The sequence below is a fragment of the Salmo salar genome, chromosome ssa20, assembly GCF_905237065.1.
Source record: "Salmo salar chromosome ssa20, Ssal_v3.1, whole genome shotgun sequence".
In the NCBI taxonomy this organism is placed as follows: domain Eukaryota; kingdom Metazoa; phylum Chordata; class Actinopteri; order Salmoniformes; family Salmonidae; genus Salmo; species Salmo salar.
This window is the reverse complement of record NC_059461.1, coordinates 54686781-54704231: the sequence shown is the minus strand read 5'-3', so window position 1 is coordinate 54704231 and position 17451 is coordinate 54686781. Positions and strand designations below refer to the sequence as shown.

The 17451-nt window shown below is 45.6% G+C and overlaps 2 protein-coding genes across 5 annotated transcripts in view; both read left to right on the top strand.

Annotated features, from left to right (window-relative positions):
* The window catches only part of LOC106580817 (serine/threonine-protein kinase SIK3 homolog), a 51969-nt gene extending 41791 nt beyond the window's left edge, over positions 1–10178 (top strand). For 2 of the 4 annotated variants that reach the window (XM_014162272.2, XM_014162271.2), the window contains 9 exons: positions 2512–2631; positions 2911–2969; positions 3206–3309; positions 3494–3791; positions 5143–5831; positions 6022–6188; positions 6477–6606; positions 7161–7287; positions 7875–10178. In XM_014162272.2, the coding sequence (XP_014017747.1) occupies positions 2512–2631; positions 2911–2969; positions 3206–3309; positions 3494–3791; positions 5143–5831; positions 6022–6188; positions 6477–6606; positions 7161–7282 (1689 nt within the window). In that variant the 3' untranslated portion in view covers positions 7283–7287; positions 7875–10178. Of the gene's footprint in view, positions 1–2502; positions 2632–2910; positions 2970–3205; positions 3310–3493; positions 3792–5142; positions 5832–6021; positions 6189–6476; positions 6607–7160; positions 7288–7874 lie in introns of all 4 variants that reach the window. The other 2 variants (XM_045703621.1, XM_045703620.1) reach the window with 1 other exon arrangement.
* Positions 10179–11168: 990 nt separating this feature from the next.
* Positions 11169–16344, top strand: LOC106580814 (transmembrane protein 25). The gene is given in 9 exon segments (XM_045703619.1): positions 11169–11247; positions 12307–12391; positions 12576–13280; positions 13283–13492; positions 13680–13808; positions 13907–13940; positions 14358–14461; positions 14665–14745; positions 15048–16344. Coding segments are annotated over 7 exon segments (765 nt in total). The 5' UTR covers positions 11169–11247; positions 12307–12391; positions 12576–13147; the 3' UTR covers positions 15122–16344.
* The last annotated feature ends 1107 nt before the right edge of the window (positions 16345–17451 follow it).

Below are 17451 nucleotides of genomic sequence, written 5' to 3'. Positions count from 1 at the left end.
TAATGCCTGGCCCCTGACGTCCTCTATCGTCATACCAAACAGTCTGGCCTCACTGGAAAGTCTTTTGTTAATGCATTCAGGGAAAAGAGAGGGTCTTACTGTGATTCAATTAATGCCTTTGTCACAATACAACCACTTGCATACGCACGTAGCTAGATAGCTTTCCAAGTGCTCTACTTGTACCCCTGGAAGTTCCAGGTGGTGTGAAACACATGGACTAGCTCTTTATTGAGATCCCATCGATTTAAATGCCTCTTAATTCTCATTCTGTCACATCCATGCTGGTCCTTATTTACCCTTCCCACCTGATCCTGCTGGTCCTGCCTTATAATGGAACAGGTAGGTACATGGTATAACCAGTGTAGAGAGAGGGTGCGACACTAAAACGCAAGTTGGTTCTTGTTTAGTCTGTATACTTAAAGATCCCTCTCTCCCATCCATCTTTTTTTCCAGGAACCATACCATTTTAGTTTTCCCAGAAACCAGAATTTTTTTATTTTCTGCTTTTCATTCAATATTTTTTCCATGTGAAGAGCAAGTCATCAATGCACTTTTCCAGCTTCATTTTTCCAGCTATTTGTCCAGTTTTTTTCCTACATTTTCTCACCTGCACAACTCCAGGGCTGGCTGAACTATATTGAAATATGTAAAGACAAACTTGTATTTTTTTGCATTGATCTGCGGTCTACAATACTTATTGGGGTAAGCAGTGCAGTTCCTAAGCATTGTCCTGCCTTACCCCGTACGCTTCTGTTTCATTTTATCTTCCTTCTGCACCTAAGCGTGCAGGCAGCAGCCTACAGAAATGTCCATGCTGCCGTTAAATTGTTTAACTTCGGGTAGCCTTCCACAACCTTCCCACAATAAGTTGGATGAATTTTGGCCCATTCCTCCTGACAGAGCTGGTGTAACTGAGTCAGGTTTGTAGGCCTCCTTGCTCACACACGCTTTTTCAGTTCTGCCTACAAATTTTCAATAGGATCGGGGCAGGGCTTTGTGATGGCCACTCCAATACCTTGACTTTGTTGTCCTTAAGCCATTTTGACACAACTTTGGAAGTATGCTTGAGGTCATTGTCCATTTGGAAGACCCATTTGCAACCAAGCTTTAACTTCCTGATTGATGTCTTGAGATGTTGCTTCAATATATCCACATAATTTTCCTACCCCATGATGCTGTCTATTTTGTGAAGTGCACCAGTCTCTCCTGCAGCAAAGCACCCCCACAACATGATACTGCCACCCACGTGCTTCACAGTTGGGATGGTGTTCTTCGGGTTGCAAGCCTCCCCCTTTTTCCTCCAAACATAACGATGGTCATTATGGCCAAACAGTTCTATTTTTGTTTCATCAGACCAGAGGACATTTCTCCAAAAAGTACGATCTTTGTCCCCATGTGCAGTTGCAAACCGCATTGTTTTTTTATGGCGGTTTTGGAGCACTGGCTTCTTCCTTGCTGAGCGGCCTTTCAGGTTGTCGATATAGGACTCGTTTTTACTGTGGATATAGATACTTTTGTACCTGTTTCCTCCAGCATCTTCACAAGGTCCTTTGCTGTTGTTCTGGGATTGATTTGCACTTTTCGCACAAAAGTACTTTTATCTCTAGGAGACAGAACACGTCTCCTTCCTGAGCGGTATGACGGCTGCGTGGTCCCATGGCATTTATACTTGCGTACTATTGTTTGTACAGATGAACGTGGTACCTTCAGGCATTTGGAAATTGCTTCCAAGAATGAACCAGACTTGTGGAGGTCTGCAAGGTCTGGGCTGATTTCTTTTGATTTTCCCATGATGTCAAGCAAAGAGGCACTGAGTTTGAAGGTCGGCCTTGAAATACATCCACAGGTACACCTCCAATTGACTCAAATTATGTCAATTAGCCTATCAGAAGCTTCTAAAGCCATGACATCATTTTCAGGAATTTTCCAAGCTGTTTAAAGGCACAGTCAACTTCTGACCTACTGGAATTGTGATACAATGAATTATAACTGAAATAATCTGCCTGTAAACAATTGTAGGAAAAATGACTTGTGTCATGCACAAAGTAGATGTCCTAACCAACTTGCCAAAACTATAGTTTGTTAACAAGAAATTTGTGGAGGAGTTGAAAAACAAAACTAGTTTTAATGACTCCCACCTAAGTGTATGTAAACTTTCGACTTCAACTGTACATGTAGGTAGGGGTAAAGTGACTATGCATAGATAATGAACAGCGAGTAGCAGCAGCGTAAACGGGGGGGTCAATGCAAGTTGTCCGGGTCGCCATTTGATTAGCTGGTCAGCGGTCTTATGGCTTGGGGGTAAAAGCTGTTAAGAAGCCTTTCGGGTCTAGACTTGGATTGATTTTAGTCTCATTTATCGTTGCATTCTATTATCATTGGATGGGGGTATTCTGAGTGAAAGTGACAGCAAATAATGCTATTCCTTTATTTCGGGTGCCACCGTCTTTCTTTCTTTGTGTGGTCTCTAACGACAATATGTTTGTGTGTTTGTGCGCGTATGTGTACCAGGAGTGTGAGCAGCTGCAGAAGATGTACGCTTGCCCCCAGGACGAGAGGCTGCTTGAGCACACACAACAACAGCATTTCCTGTACCAGCAGGAGCAGCAGATTCTACACCAGCAGATACAGGTCCCTGTGACACACACTGACACAGACATGGACACACACACTCACAGAGAACCACACGCACACTGCATGGTTTGTATCAGCGGGAGCAGCGTTTTCTACACTAGCAGATGCAAGTCACTATGACCCTAGCCTAGACATTTCTGTCCCCATCTCTTCTCTCTCTGAAAGACTCGCACACCATGAAATGCAGGTCGATGTGACACAAAAACAGTAAACACATGCCATGATGTGTTCCTAAATTGTTTTTCCATTATCTGAATCTTTCTCCACCTTCTGCAGGCCCTGTCTTTGGGACACGGAGAGTGCCAGCCCAGTCACCTTACCCACCAGCTCCAGAGGTGAGAACACCACACACAACAACAACTCTGAGCGAGAGACTAATGATAATCATTAGTGACTAAAAACAAGCATTTATTTTTAGACACATAGGTTCAAAATAACACACTCGATGGCAATAGTCTGCTAAACACATGTAGTGTAGCTGAGAGAAGCTCCACCAACAAGCCAGGCTTTTGTGCCGCTCTATTAATTTGAGTGTTATTTACATCCCTGTCTGTTCTCTCCCTTCCCTCAGGTTGCGTATCCAGCCCTCCAGCCCACCGCCTACACATCCCAGCAACCACTTGTTCAGACAGCCCAATCAGAGTCCCCCTCCAACAGCGATGATGCAGGGCCATGGTGAGATCTAACTCCACCCCTTAGCCTTACTTGTCTTTTTTTATTGGACTAAAGGATGGAATGATCAGTCAATATGACTAAATGGTTAATGATCCCTTATTAGGACGTAGTGATGGTTGAAATGACCTGTTTGTAGGTACAGTAGCTCTCTCCTGACTGACTGATCTCTCCTTCCTTCCCACAGGTGTGCCATCAGCGGTTCAGTACCAGCACGGCCCCGCCCTCTATCAGCCCTCCAGCGGGAGTCCTCCACCTTGCGGCCTGCGCCCCGTCACCCTGCCTCCCCAGCAGCAGCAGCCCTGCTCCTCCTCCCGTGGTGGGGGTGTACCCATGCCCCAGCAGCAGGTGACTATCCAGGTGCAGGAGGTAGAGCTGGGAGGGGGCGGGGCCCAACAGCGCCAGCAGCATGCCTTCCTTTCTACGCCGTGCGCCCACCGGGTCCTGGGGAAGCAGCTGAGTGCAGACAACGCCGAGACCCACAGGTGACCCTCACACTGCTGCTCACTTTGCGCCTGACCCGGCATGCCTTTTTCCCTTTGCACATCTTTTTCTGCCAGCACTTTTCTTCAACTTTTATGTTCTTCAATTCTGTGTTTTGGACTTTCTCGCATGTCCTCACTCTGTGAATTCTTCAATTTCATTTTTTCCCCCTCTTTATTTTTCGTTTTCATAATGTTCACCGTTATTGTAGATTTCAGTCTCTCATACCTCAGTTAACCCTAGGAAGCCATGTTCCTGAAGCCAAAAACTCACTCGTAGTACATTTTTTAAACCGTGTTGCCCGTGGCACCCTATTCCCTATATGGTGAACTACTTTAGACCATGTGCCCTGATCAAAGTACTCTATATAACAGGGGTGTCAAACATATGGGCCCGTCAGCCCATTCAATCCGGCCCTTTTGAAAACAATCTAGACAGTCAGGGATCATAGAAAATCCCAAAAGCGATGGATGGATGCTTATGTTATGTTTTGCACATTTTGACTGTGAGTAAATATAACCAACGTTAGGTGTGGCCCTCGGGACCTCGGGGAAGACTGAATGCGACCCGCGAGGAAAATTCTTTGGACACCCCTGCTATTTAGGGACACACAGACAGAGTCTTACACCTGATAGGTTAGTGGATTTCAGACAAATCCTTGTGGGTTTTTACATTGAGAAATACCATTGTTACTAAAGTTTGTTGATGACCCAAAACAACGTACTTGGCTGAAGAAGAAGAAGACGTCACCACTGAATCCTCCACTGAGATTGGCTGACTAAAATGGACGTAGGTGGTGGGATGACTGCTAACGGTAGTAGTGTCACCATACTGTAGGAGCTAGGCAGCTCTGCGCCTACCAGTCTGTGTTGTATTTAGCCAAGCTTGGCAGTTACCTCATCCTTTAATTTTCTTGTCATTTCCTCTGGAAAAGCAAAAGCATTTGTGTGTATTTGACTGCTTGCACACCCCTCAGTGGACTTGTGACCTTTAAAACCGTAAGGGTTTCTGTGCTGATTTTGACCCATAGTGTCATAGTTGTAGTTAAAAGTGTAGACGAACATGTAGAACTGTATTGTCATTGTATCACGTAGACATATTTGTGTTTTGTGACATACTCCTCTCATACTGTTCATAAATAACTCCTTTCAGTTTTATACTACTAATAATAATAACTGTCATGTATTTCTTGTATACTTCCTTAATCCAGAATACTATCTCAATGGTGTATTCGTTTTTTTCCTGTAAGAACTCTCTCAGTATTTGCTAGAGTTCGTGTTGGATGGTACATTTGGTTGCAAGGGGCATTAGCTGACTATTCTCCCTCTCTTCCCTGGGTCCCTCGCTCCCCAGTCGCAGCCTCGGACGGTTCAACACATACGACCAGGCCGCCTTCAACAACCCCCATCTGTTCAATGAGGGGTCTCGGGCCTCGGGGGTGGTGGGGGGCTATAACCCCTATCTCCAGGGGACCTCCCTTAAGGTGCCAGGGATGGAGGGCTACCAGGGTGGGGCCGGAGGCGGGGGCTACGGGAGCCCCTCTGCCCTGCAGCAGGCTCTCCTCTCCCCCACCCCCCTCGAGTACCGGCCCCAGCAGCACGTCACCCCCACTCTACAGGGTCTCCTCTCCCCCCGCCACTCCCTGACGGGCCACGCCGACCCCCGCCTGCCCCCCCAGGACCTGGCCTCCTTGCTGAAGAGGCAGAGTCCTCGACCGGCACCCCCCACGCCCCCCAATGTACCCCAGGACTACGGGGAGATGCTGCTGCGCCAGCTCGGCCAAGGGGAGTCTCTGGAGCCGGGGAGCCCCTACCAACACCTCCTCCAGATCAGGCCCCTAGACGTCCAGCCCCCCAGCCTACCCCACTCTGAGAGCATGGAGGAGGATGACCTGCCGCCCGGCTACCATGAGGGCCTCCTGGCCAAGGCCCAAGGCTGTGGGGACAGCCATGACCTGCTGGGCCCCCCCCGGGGAGGGACGCCCCCCTACAACTCCCCCACACACAGACACAGCTACATCAGAAGCACCACCACGACCAGAGGTAATGGCCAAGCAGGCTCAACCACAGAAGTAGAACCTAGTCATTCTATTTCTGTAGTCTCAAACAGCTTTCACGTCACTGTATGCTAATATTCACATGTGTTTTACACGCTCTCCTGCTTTGGTCGCACAAGCTACATTCTACATTGTTAACTTCAGTAATCCCTCCCTCCTTCTCTCCCCCCTTCCAGACAATGAGCATGTTGACTGCAGGACCCAGGGGCAGCAGGTTATGGAGCAGGGCGTGCCTGACCATAACGGAGTGGGCTACTCCACCAGGGGCCCCCAGGGGGACGGCTATCGGCCCCGGGGCCAGCTACAGCGCCACCACACCATCCAGACCAGCGACGACGCCTATGTGAGTCTCTCACGGTGCCATAATGTGGTCCGTTTGGGACCATAGAAATAGAATGTACAGAATTTCTCAGCCTCTTATGTAGATCTCAAAGGATTGGATAGTTCCAATGGATAGGTCTTAGTTTACCTAGCCTATCAGAGGGCACGATGCACCGTGTTGCTCATACCTATCCTTTCAGATCTGTATGGCATGCCTAGGGGTAGGGACTAGGGGTTGATTTGGAATTGAACATTGTGTGTCTGTGTGCGTGCATTTATGTACTTAATGTGTCTTTCTGTACCTCCTCAGGACCAGGCCGAGCCCATGACTGGGATGAGCCTACTGGCTGGCAAGGCTCTGAGCTCCGCCCGCATGTCTGACATCCTCAGCCAATCACCTCTGACAGGAAGCCAGCAGCTCCACCAGCGGGAAGAGTCGGGTCAGTGTCACATACACATACACATACACACACCAAATGGGTTAAAGTGAGTGAAACATGGCAGACTAAGTCCGGTTTAAGTAAATCATTTCTATCACATGACAAATGTATAATATATGCCATTTTAGCAGATGCTTTTATCCAAAACAACTTACAGTAGTGCGTGCATACATTTTCAATTGGTGGTCCCAAAGGGAATCAAACCCAGAATCCTAGCGTTTTAAATATATATTTTGTGAAATACACTGGAGAGGTGCAGTCAAATGTGTTGTTTTACAGGGTCAGCCATAGTAATACGCCGCCCCTGGAGCAAATTAGGGTTAAGTGCCTTGCTTAAGGGCACACCGACAGATTTTCACCTTGACGGCTCGGGTATTCGAACCAGCGACCTTTTGGTTATTGGCCCAACGTTCTAACCGCTAGGCTACCTGCCGCCCAACTGAGCCACAGAGGATCATGCACATGCGCTCACAATACCCACCAAATGCCTGCCTTGAACATGGAGGAGTTCTTCATTCTGAAAGGCTGTGTGTCTGTGTGTTTTCTCCTGGCAGTATGTGACGTGGAGGGAGAGCTCCACGCTGGAGCCTGCTACCCGTCGTCCTGCACCAGCAACATCCTTCATAGCTACAAACCCCCAGACCTGCAGTACAGCATGGAGCAGGCCGGGGTCTAGCACGGGTACGCACATGCACTAAGTCTGTGTCCCAAATGGTGCCCTATTCCCTATGTAGTGCACTACTTTTGACCAGGGCCTTTGACCGGTAGTGCACTATATAGGGAATAGGGAGCTATTTTGGGCTAACATTACAGTATGACTCTGTTGTGCTACACTCCGTCTACAGTGAGTGAATGTCTTTAGCCAGGCTCTTGTCAATGGTTGTCCATACTGTTGCCACTGTTTGTTAATGCTGTTCTTAGATCAGCTGTCAGTTAGTTAAACCTTAATTTAGCCAGGCAGGTCATTTTTGGCCTGATTCTCATTCACGGTACTGACTTTTTTGGTCAAGAGGTGAACATGATAAAGCACAGTACTTGAACTGTTAGTGCTCCTAGCTAGGGGATATCGAGGGTGAATCTCAATAGTATTACCTTGGTTCCTCACCTCTTTCACCGCCTTCTCTAAGTGCACTGGAGGAGAAGGACGGTGGGGAGGAACCTCAGATCTGCTCTTTCAATGTGTTTTGAGATGAGAGCAAGATGAGGGAAAGACAATTGGGATTCACCCCTAGCGTTAACTCTGTCCCTCTGTGTTCTTTCTCTCCTAGGAGTGTGTCCTGTGTATAAAGGTCCACATCAGCCACCTGTGTTGAGCAGCATCACGCCAAACCGCCATTGTCTGTCTGGAGGGGGCACTCTGTCAGTCCTGGGGGAGGGCAGGCTGCCAGCAGGCTGCAGTCCAGGGTGGGTGGGAGGGGATTGGCTGGGTGAGGGGAGTGGGTCCAATGCTAGCATTCTGTTCTGCACAGCCATCTAGCAAGCATTGCCATCATTGGCTCTCTCCATTTCTGCTCTTCCATCCGATTGGATAGATTGGGCTCTGCCACCCCCATTCACTTCTTCCTTCCTACCCCCTTGTGGTCCCCCTCCCCAACTGTTGCTGTAGCAACATACTCATGCGCCTCAATGTCCCAGGCAGTCATACAGGCAAAACATATAGATCACATAAACATACACGTGCAAACACTCAGCCACAAACCCAAAGTATTCACACCAAGTCTGTGCGTGGGGATTCCTGTGAGGTTCTGTCCGCTCCTCCCTCTCCCCTCCACTGTATTCCGGTGGACCATTCCGGAGCGGCTGTGATCTCAGATCCTATGAGGCTCTCTCTCAGAATGACCCATTACGTTGGGCTTGCGGGGATGGGTTTGGTTCAGGCTCAGGGGTGCTAAAAAAATAAAAAACAATGGAGCTCAGTGACATCGAGGATCGCACAGCACAACCAGCTCTCATTTTTTAATTTTATTTTCCTGTTCTGTCGTTCTTTTTCTTGTTTTTAAAATTAATTTTTACGGCTAATGTTCATCTAGAAGTTATGATCATTATTGTTACTATTATTGTTATTACTGTTTACTGTAAAATAAGTTTTATTGTTATTATGATTATAATGACAATTATTATTAAAGGGAAAAAAAATTTCTGTGTTGCAAGGAGGACAACATTTTAGTTTTGATTACTTACGTAATTCTGCACTTTCAGTTCAATGCTATCTTATATTCTTCTCCCTGTTTACCCTCTCATACTGCCTGTTCCTTTTCTCACTCCCTTGTTCTCTCTTGTTTTATGCCCTTCTCCTCCCCCCGTTCATCATTCCATCCTTCCTCTCTCTTTTTCCACTCCCCATCGCTCCCCTGCCCCCTCTTGTGACAGTGTGGCATTGTGGGTAGTTTTAACTGACATTCTTCCCCTTCCTCCTCTGTACAGCGACACCATGTATAGATTGCAATTTCTGTATCACATTTTTGGGGGGAGGTGTTGGGGAAGCATTTTTATATTGTTATTGTTATTTGTATTTTTGGATGTCTTTAGATATCATATTTCTTTAATTTTTTTATTTGGGGGGGGGGGGAATATTGAGATTTTTAGCCAAAAGAGTACAGGGAGAAGTCTCCTTCATTGTCATAAAAAAAAAATATTGTTCTTATTGTTTTATTATCGAGACACTTGAAGAGGAGAGTGATTATTTGTGTTACTTTTTATCATTTCAATCATTGATGCCGTTGTCATTGTTATCGTTCTCTGCTTTTTAGGGGTAGATTTTGCAGGCAAGGGGTTGTAGGGCTGTTCGGTGCTGGGAGTGCAGTAGTTGAAATGGAGGGGAACTGTAATATAGCTGACATATCATCCCCATCATCACGTAAGACATTTAGAGGTGGAGATAGAAAGACCCATTCTCCTCTCGCTCCCCCAATCTGCAGTGGTACCCTCCGTCTCTGACCTCGTCGCCCCCTTATTGGCCGAGACACAATGGACATTGTCTCTCCTCCCGACTCTGGCCCCACTACGGCCACATCCAAGGAGGAGACTACTACTCTGCACATGTGCTGCCCCCCTTTTCTATCTCTTTCTCGCTCTATCTCATTCCCTCCCTTCGTCACATGATCAGCAAGTGAGACCTACTCCAGCCCCAATACTGGACTCAGTCCTCCATCGCTTCAGAAGGAGAGAAATGAGGAACTGACCATAAACTGAGCGGTCTCGGGTTTTGACCCCAACGCAGTATGTACAGTTCAGATAGTGAGCGTAGGGGTTGGGAGAATGATCTGCCCCCCTATCCTCCCCGTTGTCCGCAAGGACTCCCAGTGCATCATGGTCCAGCGAGGGCCTGTGAGTGTTGCTGATGAGTGACCACCTCCTCGTTTTCTTCTTCCTTATCTGTTTCTGTCTGACTTCTCTCATCGTCTGTAAACCAACTCTCTGCTCGGCACCTATGTTCTCTTTCTATCCTTTCATTTTTTCATTTTATTTTTAGTACAAAAATACTAAAGTGCAACAATGATGATTAAATAGAATTCCAACCAAACTGAGATGAATTAAATAAATATATATAAATAAATAATTTAAAAAGACAATGTGTTTGGGTGATGTTCAATACATTTAAGGAATCTGTATACCACCTGTGTGGAAAGTTTGCTTGTATTAATGTTTGTCTTTTGCCAGTCTGAATTTCATACTGATTGACTCGATACAAAAGCTAGAAGTTATTGTAATGCAGTTGCTTGTAGTTGAGGAGCAGACTTAATGATGGTCAAACATGCACACCTATGGCAAACACCTTTATGCACTATAACAGGGTTGCGTTCTATTCCACTTCAATAAAGTCAATTCAGAAAGTAAACAGAAATTCCCACTGGAATTGGAATTTCAGTTGACTTACTCAATTGACTGAATTTAAAAATGATCAACCCTGCCATATACTCCAGATTTGACAGTATGTGATACATGGGGCACAAACCTGAAATGCTCCTGGGTAAGAAGAACAACTCCACTAGTTGTATTTGTCAGATTTAAGGAAAGGACCTCTTTGTCCCTGACACAGGAGCACTGTAGGGATGAATTGGGGATCATTGGGTAAGCTATTGATCTACTCCATCCCTCTACCTTGGTGCTGCAGTGCTCTGTGATCATCTTCTTTGGTCTGTCTGTAGAGCTGCACTGCAGTGGCTTTTCAGGCAATGGTAGCTGAGCACAGATCTATGGGAGCCCTGTAGTATGTAATAGGGGAGGGGCAGGCAGGGATGCTGCGATTGGAAGATGGACAAGAATGATGGATAAGTCTAGTCCCTGTGCCTTAATAGACTGACACCTTGCCCCCTCATCACTCTCCTTCCAGCCATCTCTCCCTTTTTCTCTCTCTCACACCTTGGAATACATGGTTAGTGGCTCATTAAATGACGGCTGCATTGCGTAGCTTATCCTGTTTTCCTCTCCTCTTTCCTCTCCCCTTCTCGTTATCTGTGTGGTGACAGCATGACGGCCTGCGTCAGACACTAAATGCTGCTTGCTGCAGTCGGAGGATCGTGTGTGTGTGTGTAGTTGAGTGAGGGGGGGGGGGGGGCTTCCTATCGTCTCCTCTGCTACCCTACCCAGCATGCATGGAGGACCGACAGGCTGAATCATCCTTCTGCCGACTGTGCCAAGGTAGCACTAACGTGTGTGTGTGTGTGTGTGTGTGTGTGTGTTGTGAGAGAGAAAAATAAGAAAGAATGGGGGAAGAAAGATTAGGACTGTTATGTGTTGTGTTTGTTGGTGTATCTGAGTTTGAAAGACAGTGCTGTGTGCATTGCTGTGTATGTGTTTGGGTGTGTGTGTTTTGAGACACTGCGTGCATCCCTACACAGCAGATTGAGTGTGTTGTGCAGAGTCTAGCCCACTCTTGTCCATTACTCCCTTCAATCCATTGTGCCTGTGCTTGTTATGATTGTGCCTGTGCTTGTTATGATAACAAGCACATTTACTTTTATTATTGAATACTTTGGATTCAGGGTCTATTTGTGAAGAGCATAATCAACTCTTACTCTACCTCTCCTCGTCACTGTTCATTGTGTCTTTATATGCCTATGGTTCCCTGTGGCTCAGTTGGGAGAGCATGGCACTTGCAACGCCAGTATTGTGGGTTTGATTCCCACAAGGGACCAAAAATGAAAAAAGTATGGAAATGTATGATCTCACTACTGTACGTCGCTCTGGATAAGAGTGCTAAATTACTCAAATGTAAAAAATAAATTGGAATGCACTTTGGCTATTTCTGTGTCTTTCATAGACTGTTGTATCCTCTCTGATTGGCTGTTCCTGTGTCTTTTGATGGATTGTCCAGGAAGCTACTGCTCCTCTGTTGACATTGTATGTTCACATTAGTTGTTTATCTGTCTCAACTTGTGTTCACCACATTCTTTGTCTCTCGTAGGGATCTGTCCTCTTTATCCCTGCGTGTTTTTACTGTCTTTGTTCCAGTTTCTTTCCTTCTGTCAGTGTTTTCTTGTTTCTTGTCTTTCTTTCTAGGGCTAATGTAATTCTTACATGTCAATGTTCGCTCTCTCGCACTCTCTCTCCCTGTCTTGTTTCTGTCTGTTTGTCCACTTCTGTTTTCCTTGTTATTCTCTTGTCTGTGTAATCCCTCTAATCAGTCACTGGAGAGCAATCACTCACTGTGTGTGTGTGTGTGTGTGTGTGTGTGTGTGTGTGTGTGTGTGATAGCAGCTGGGTGTTGGTGGTCCTGTGTGTCTGATGCAGGGGCCAGGCACCACTGCCCTGCTGCTACACACCTTGGCCTGGGCATGGACAGGTCAGTAACAAGACTGGATCATGGAAAATATACCACCACACAATATACTACTCAGTTCTTTATGAGTTACAATATACTGATAAAGGATAAAGATTCTCATGAGAAACAGATGAAAAGTACATTTAAATAGACACTGCTTTCAAGTGCACATATTTTGAACATATAAACTTCTCTATACATCCAGGTGCGATCGAACACGATCCCAAGATTGATGGACGGCATCGAGCTGCGCTAACACTGAAAGAGAATGTCACCCACAAGTTCAACTGCCAGTCAGAGGGTTGGAATCCTAATGCCCCGCCCCTGCTGACGTGGTGTCTCAACGGGAAGCAACAGAGACAGCCGACGGACAAACGGACACCTGGGCGCCTGGTGGTGACATCAGTGGAGGAGTCTGGGCTGCTGAAATTGGACTCCAAGCACAACAGCACCTTCTCTCTGAGAGCCAGGAAGTGGGATAGAGAGCTGGTGTGTGCTGCCTCCAGCCCTCACTGTGGAGAGAGCTACAACGCCACCGTCATCCTTAATGTGCAGTGTCAGGAGGCTTGTTGAATGATCTACTGATGTTTTGTGGTGTGGGGATGTGTTTATATGATTATATGTTGTGGCTGCTAAGGTTTCATAACCAAATACAGTATTAACCCCAGTCCTTCTGCCTACTCAGATATTATCATTGGTTCCAGTGCTAATATCAATATCCAATATGATCCCACCACTGTAGGTTATTTAAACCCAGTAGTATATTGAACCGATGTGATGCTCAGTTTCCCTCTATTTGTTATGTTCCCATACCTTTTCCCAGTCCTGCCAGAGATTCTGCGTGTAAATACTCACTACACTGAGACCTCAGACCCTGGCCTCTCCCTGGTCCTCTTTGCCTTTGTACGGTCCAACCCCCTGCACACATCACCTGGGTGGACCAGTCTGGCCAGCTGGTGGCCAACACCTCGGACTTCCTCATCCTGGACTCGCGGAGCTACCCATGGCTGACCAATCACACGCTGCAGGTCACCCTGAGCAGCCTATCAGGGAACGTCTCTGTGAACGCCAGCAACAGTGTCGGTGCAGCTCAGAGGAACCTTCCTCTGGCAGGTCTGGCAGGTTATTATCATTTTTACCCTTTTCTCACTATGGTACCGAACCAGACTGTCTTGCATATTTTATTTCCAGTGAAGGGTGGACGCGTAACCAGGCCACCTGAGCATAGCTTGGTTTGGCCCAGCTCGGCTCCGATCAGTAGTGTGAAAAGCCCCTTTTTCTACTACAGTCCTGAATCTGTATTCTCCAGTGTTCCTCCAGTCCAGGGTGGAGGTGCCGGTGCTGGGCATCCTGACAGGGGGCGCTGTGGCCTTCATTACCCTTCTCATCCTCAGCCTTCTGGTGCTCTGCCTTCTGCACAAGGGCAAGGCCATCATCGGTGAGACAGGGGAACAAGGAGGAACTGTTGTATTTTGATGATACAATGAATGAGGTGCTTTAAGTCTCTGAAGAATGTCTGTGCCTGTTCTTTTTCAGATGAGCCAGTCGAGATTATAATGGCGAAAAAATGGTAACGTACGTTATTTGGCTAGTTTATCTATTTGTGTCAGTTGTCAGCATAGGTATCGGTCTAAATGTGTCTTTGAAGATGAAATAAAAGGTAAAGGGGGAGGGAGTATGAAAATGTATGCACACTAAGTTGCTCTGGATAAGAGTGTCTGGTAAAATTACTAAAATGTAATACCTACGTATTGTATTCAATGGTATATATTTATGCATGAGCATGCTCCTCTGTTTATATTTACTGTACACTATATAAGGCAAGTGTCTGTATAATAATATCCTTTACATGTATGTATTCACTAGGAAACAAACAGGCCAAAATGGGGAGGGGCATACCTGAACTTATCCAATAAGAGACTAATTTTCATTGCTTTGGTTTGCGACGGTGTGCACTAATGAATACACCCCATGATTCTTGTTTCAGTATCGAATCACCTACTATGAAGGTAGACAAGATATACCTACCCAGAGAGAACATGTCTCTACCTTCCAACATGCAACTCAATGACCTCAGCACCCTGCGTAAAGGTAAGACACTACTGCTGAGAGACAGATACCTCATTAGAACCGAGGTAGAAGTCTCATCAATGGGGCAAAGCAATTACAGAACAGGAAACAGGAAACAGAGTGGCCATGTTGGTGCCCTGGGCACTGGCACCTGTCCCGGTGGTCTTCTCCATGACTCCGTTCCATCTGTTACTCTACTTCTTCATCACGATGTCTCTCTGTAGCAAGAGAGGCCGCCAAACACCACCTTGGGGAGAAGATGAGCGAGGAAGAGGAGGATCTCTCTGCTGCCTATGCTGCTAGGGGTAAGACATGGTTCAGAGGTTTAGGGTTAGCTTGCCTGTTGAATGGAAATTAGTTGGCCCACTTCACACTAATGTAATGTTACATACTTTCAGGCTGTTAAAGGGTGTGAATACGTTTATATATTAGTGTGTGTGTGTGTGTGTGTGTGTGTGTGTGTGTGTGTGTGTGTGTGTGTGTGTGTGTGTGTGTGTGTGTGTGTGTGTGTGTGTGTGTGTGTGTGTAATTATTGTTTGTGTGTAAATACCGTGCACCACATATGACTGTACATTGTTATAAAGTTTGTTGTTGACACCCCCTCCAGGCTTTGGCCGGTACTCCACGTTGGGCTACATCTATAAGGTGAACAGCAAGAGCAGTGATGAGATCTGTCTCTGACTACTATGCCACAGTCCCACCACTGGGTTGTCAAAGCACAGTTCAACCGGCCAATAGGAACCTGTGAACGACTGCCTGTCAGCCAATCAGCTGATCCCATCTTCAAAAAGGACCAATAGAGATGCTGAGATGATTACAGGCGCGGACCAGCAAGAGAAACCGATCAGGAAGATACTGTAGTTAGCTATCTCACTCTGAGGTTGTCCAGATGAACATATTACAACATTCCAACTTGATTCAGTGAAAATCAGAATATCACGTCCTTTGTTGATTGGTTAGTGTATTTCAAGCTGACAGGTATAAATCTGTAGCCTTGTCCTATGTTTGTGCTGTCTGTCTGTTTGGTGTGACAATATGTCATGAACAGATCTGGGACCAGGCTAATAACTCTGACTGGCATGGACTGAATCATCAAAAGGTGCAGTTGTAGAATCAAGTTAATGCATTAAGATGGCTCTAAACACCTAAACTGATGCTCAGTGTGGGAAGTATACTGTACCAGTGTTTTAGATGGCTCTAAACACCTAAACTGATGCTCAGTGTGGGAAGTATACTGTACCAGTGTTTTAGATGGCTCTAAACACCTAAACTGATGCTCAGTGTGGGAAGTATACTGTACCAGTGTTTTAGATGGCTCTATACACCTAAACTGATGCTCAGTGTGGGAAGTATACTGTACCAGTGTTTTAGATGGCTCTAAACACCTAAACTGATGCTCAGTGTGGGAAGTATACTGTACCAGCGTTTTAGATGGCTCTATACACCTAAACTGATGCTCAGTGTGGGAAGTATACTGTACCAGTGTTTTAGATGGCTCTAAACACCTAAACTGATGCTCAGTGTGGGAAGTATACTGTACCAGTGTTTTAGATGGCTCTATACACCTAAACTGATGCTCAGTGTGGGAAGTATACTGTACCAGTGTTTTAGATGGCTCTAAACACCTAAACTGATGCTCAGTGTGGGAAGTATACTGTACCAGTGTTTTAGATGGCTCTAAACACCTAAACTGATGCTCAGTGTGGGATGTATACTGTACCAGTGTTTCAGATGGTTTACACTGACTGACAACTACCACATCTCTGGTCCTGAACGTCTCTAAAACTAAGAGCATTGTATTTGGTACAAATCATTCCTTAAGTGCTAGACCTAAGCTGAATCTGGTAATGAATGGTGTGGCTGTTGAACAAGTTGAGGAGACTAAATTACTTGGCATTACCTTAGATTGTAAACTGTCATGGTCAAAACATATAGATTCAATGGTTGTAAAGATGAGGAGAGATCTGTCCGTAATAAAGATATGCTCTGTTTTTTTGACACCACACTTCAAAAAGCAAGTTCTGCAGTCTCTAGTTTTGTCTAATCTTGATTATTGTCCAGTCGTGAGGTCGAGTGCTGCAAGGAAAGACCTAGTTAAGCTGCAGCTGGCCCAGAACAGAGCGGCACGTCTTGCTCTTCATTGTAATCAGAGGGCTGATATAAATAGTAAGCATGCCAGTCTCTCTTGGTTAAGAGGAGAGACTGACTGCATCACTTCTTTTTTTTATAAGAAACATTAATGTGTTGAAAATCCCAAATTGTTTGCATAGTCAACTTACACACAGCTCTGACACACACACTTACCCCACTAGACAAGCCACCAGGGGTCTTTTCACAGTCCCCAAATCCAGAACAAACTCATATTGCTCAAATAAACAGAAAACCTGGTTTAAAAAAAACAGATAAAGCAACACCTCGCAGCACAACGCCTCTCCCCTATTTGACCCAGATAGTTTGTGTGTGCATTGATATGTAGGCTACGTGTGCCTTTAAAAAAATGTATGTAGTTCTGTCCTTGAGCTGTTCTTGTCTATTGATGTTCTGTATTATGTCATTCTGTAATATATCATGTTTTGTGTGGACCCCTGGAAGAGTAGCTGCTGCTTTTGCAACAGCTAATGGGGATCCTAATAAAATACCAAATACCAAATATCCATATACTGCAGTTTGTTGATCACATACCATAACCATGAACTCCTGTTGGATTACGGAATGCTTAGTGTTCTTTGTATATCATAAGAATGTCCAAGACAATGTATGTGAACAGATATATTTCTATGGATATATACATAAACAATAGATGTTTCTCGAAAAGTATATAACGTGTACATGTATATTTGTATTCATATGTATATGTGTATAAAATACATCTAATTAAGATGAGTATGACTATGGATTTGAATATGGACAGTCTATTCTGCGTTTGTTTTTATTTAACCAGCAGGGGGCACTAATCTTACCCTGTCAAATACCCTAGTTGGAGACTAAAGGAACCAACTGTCTATTGATTT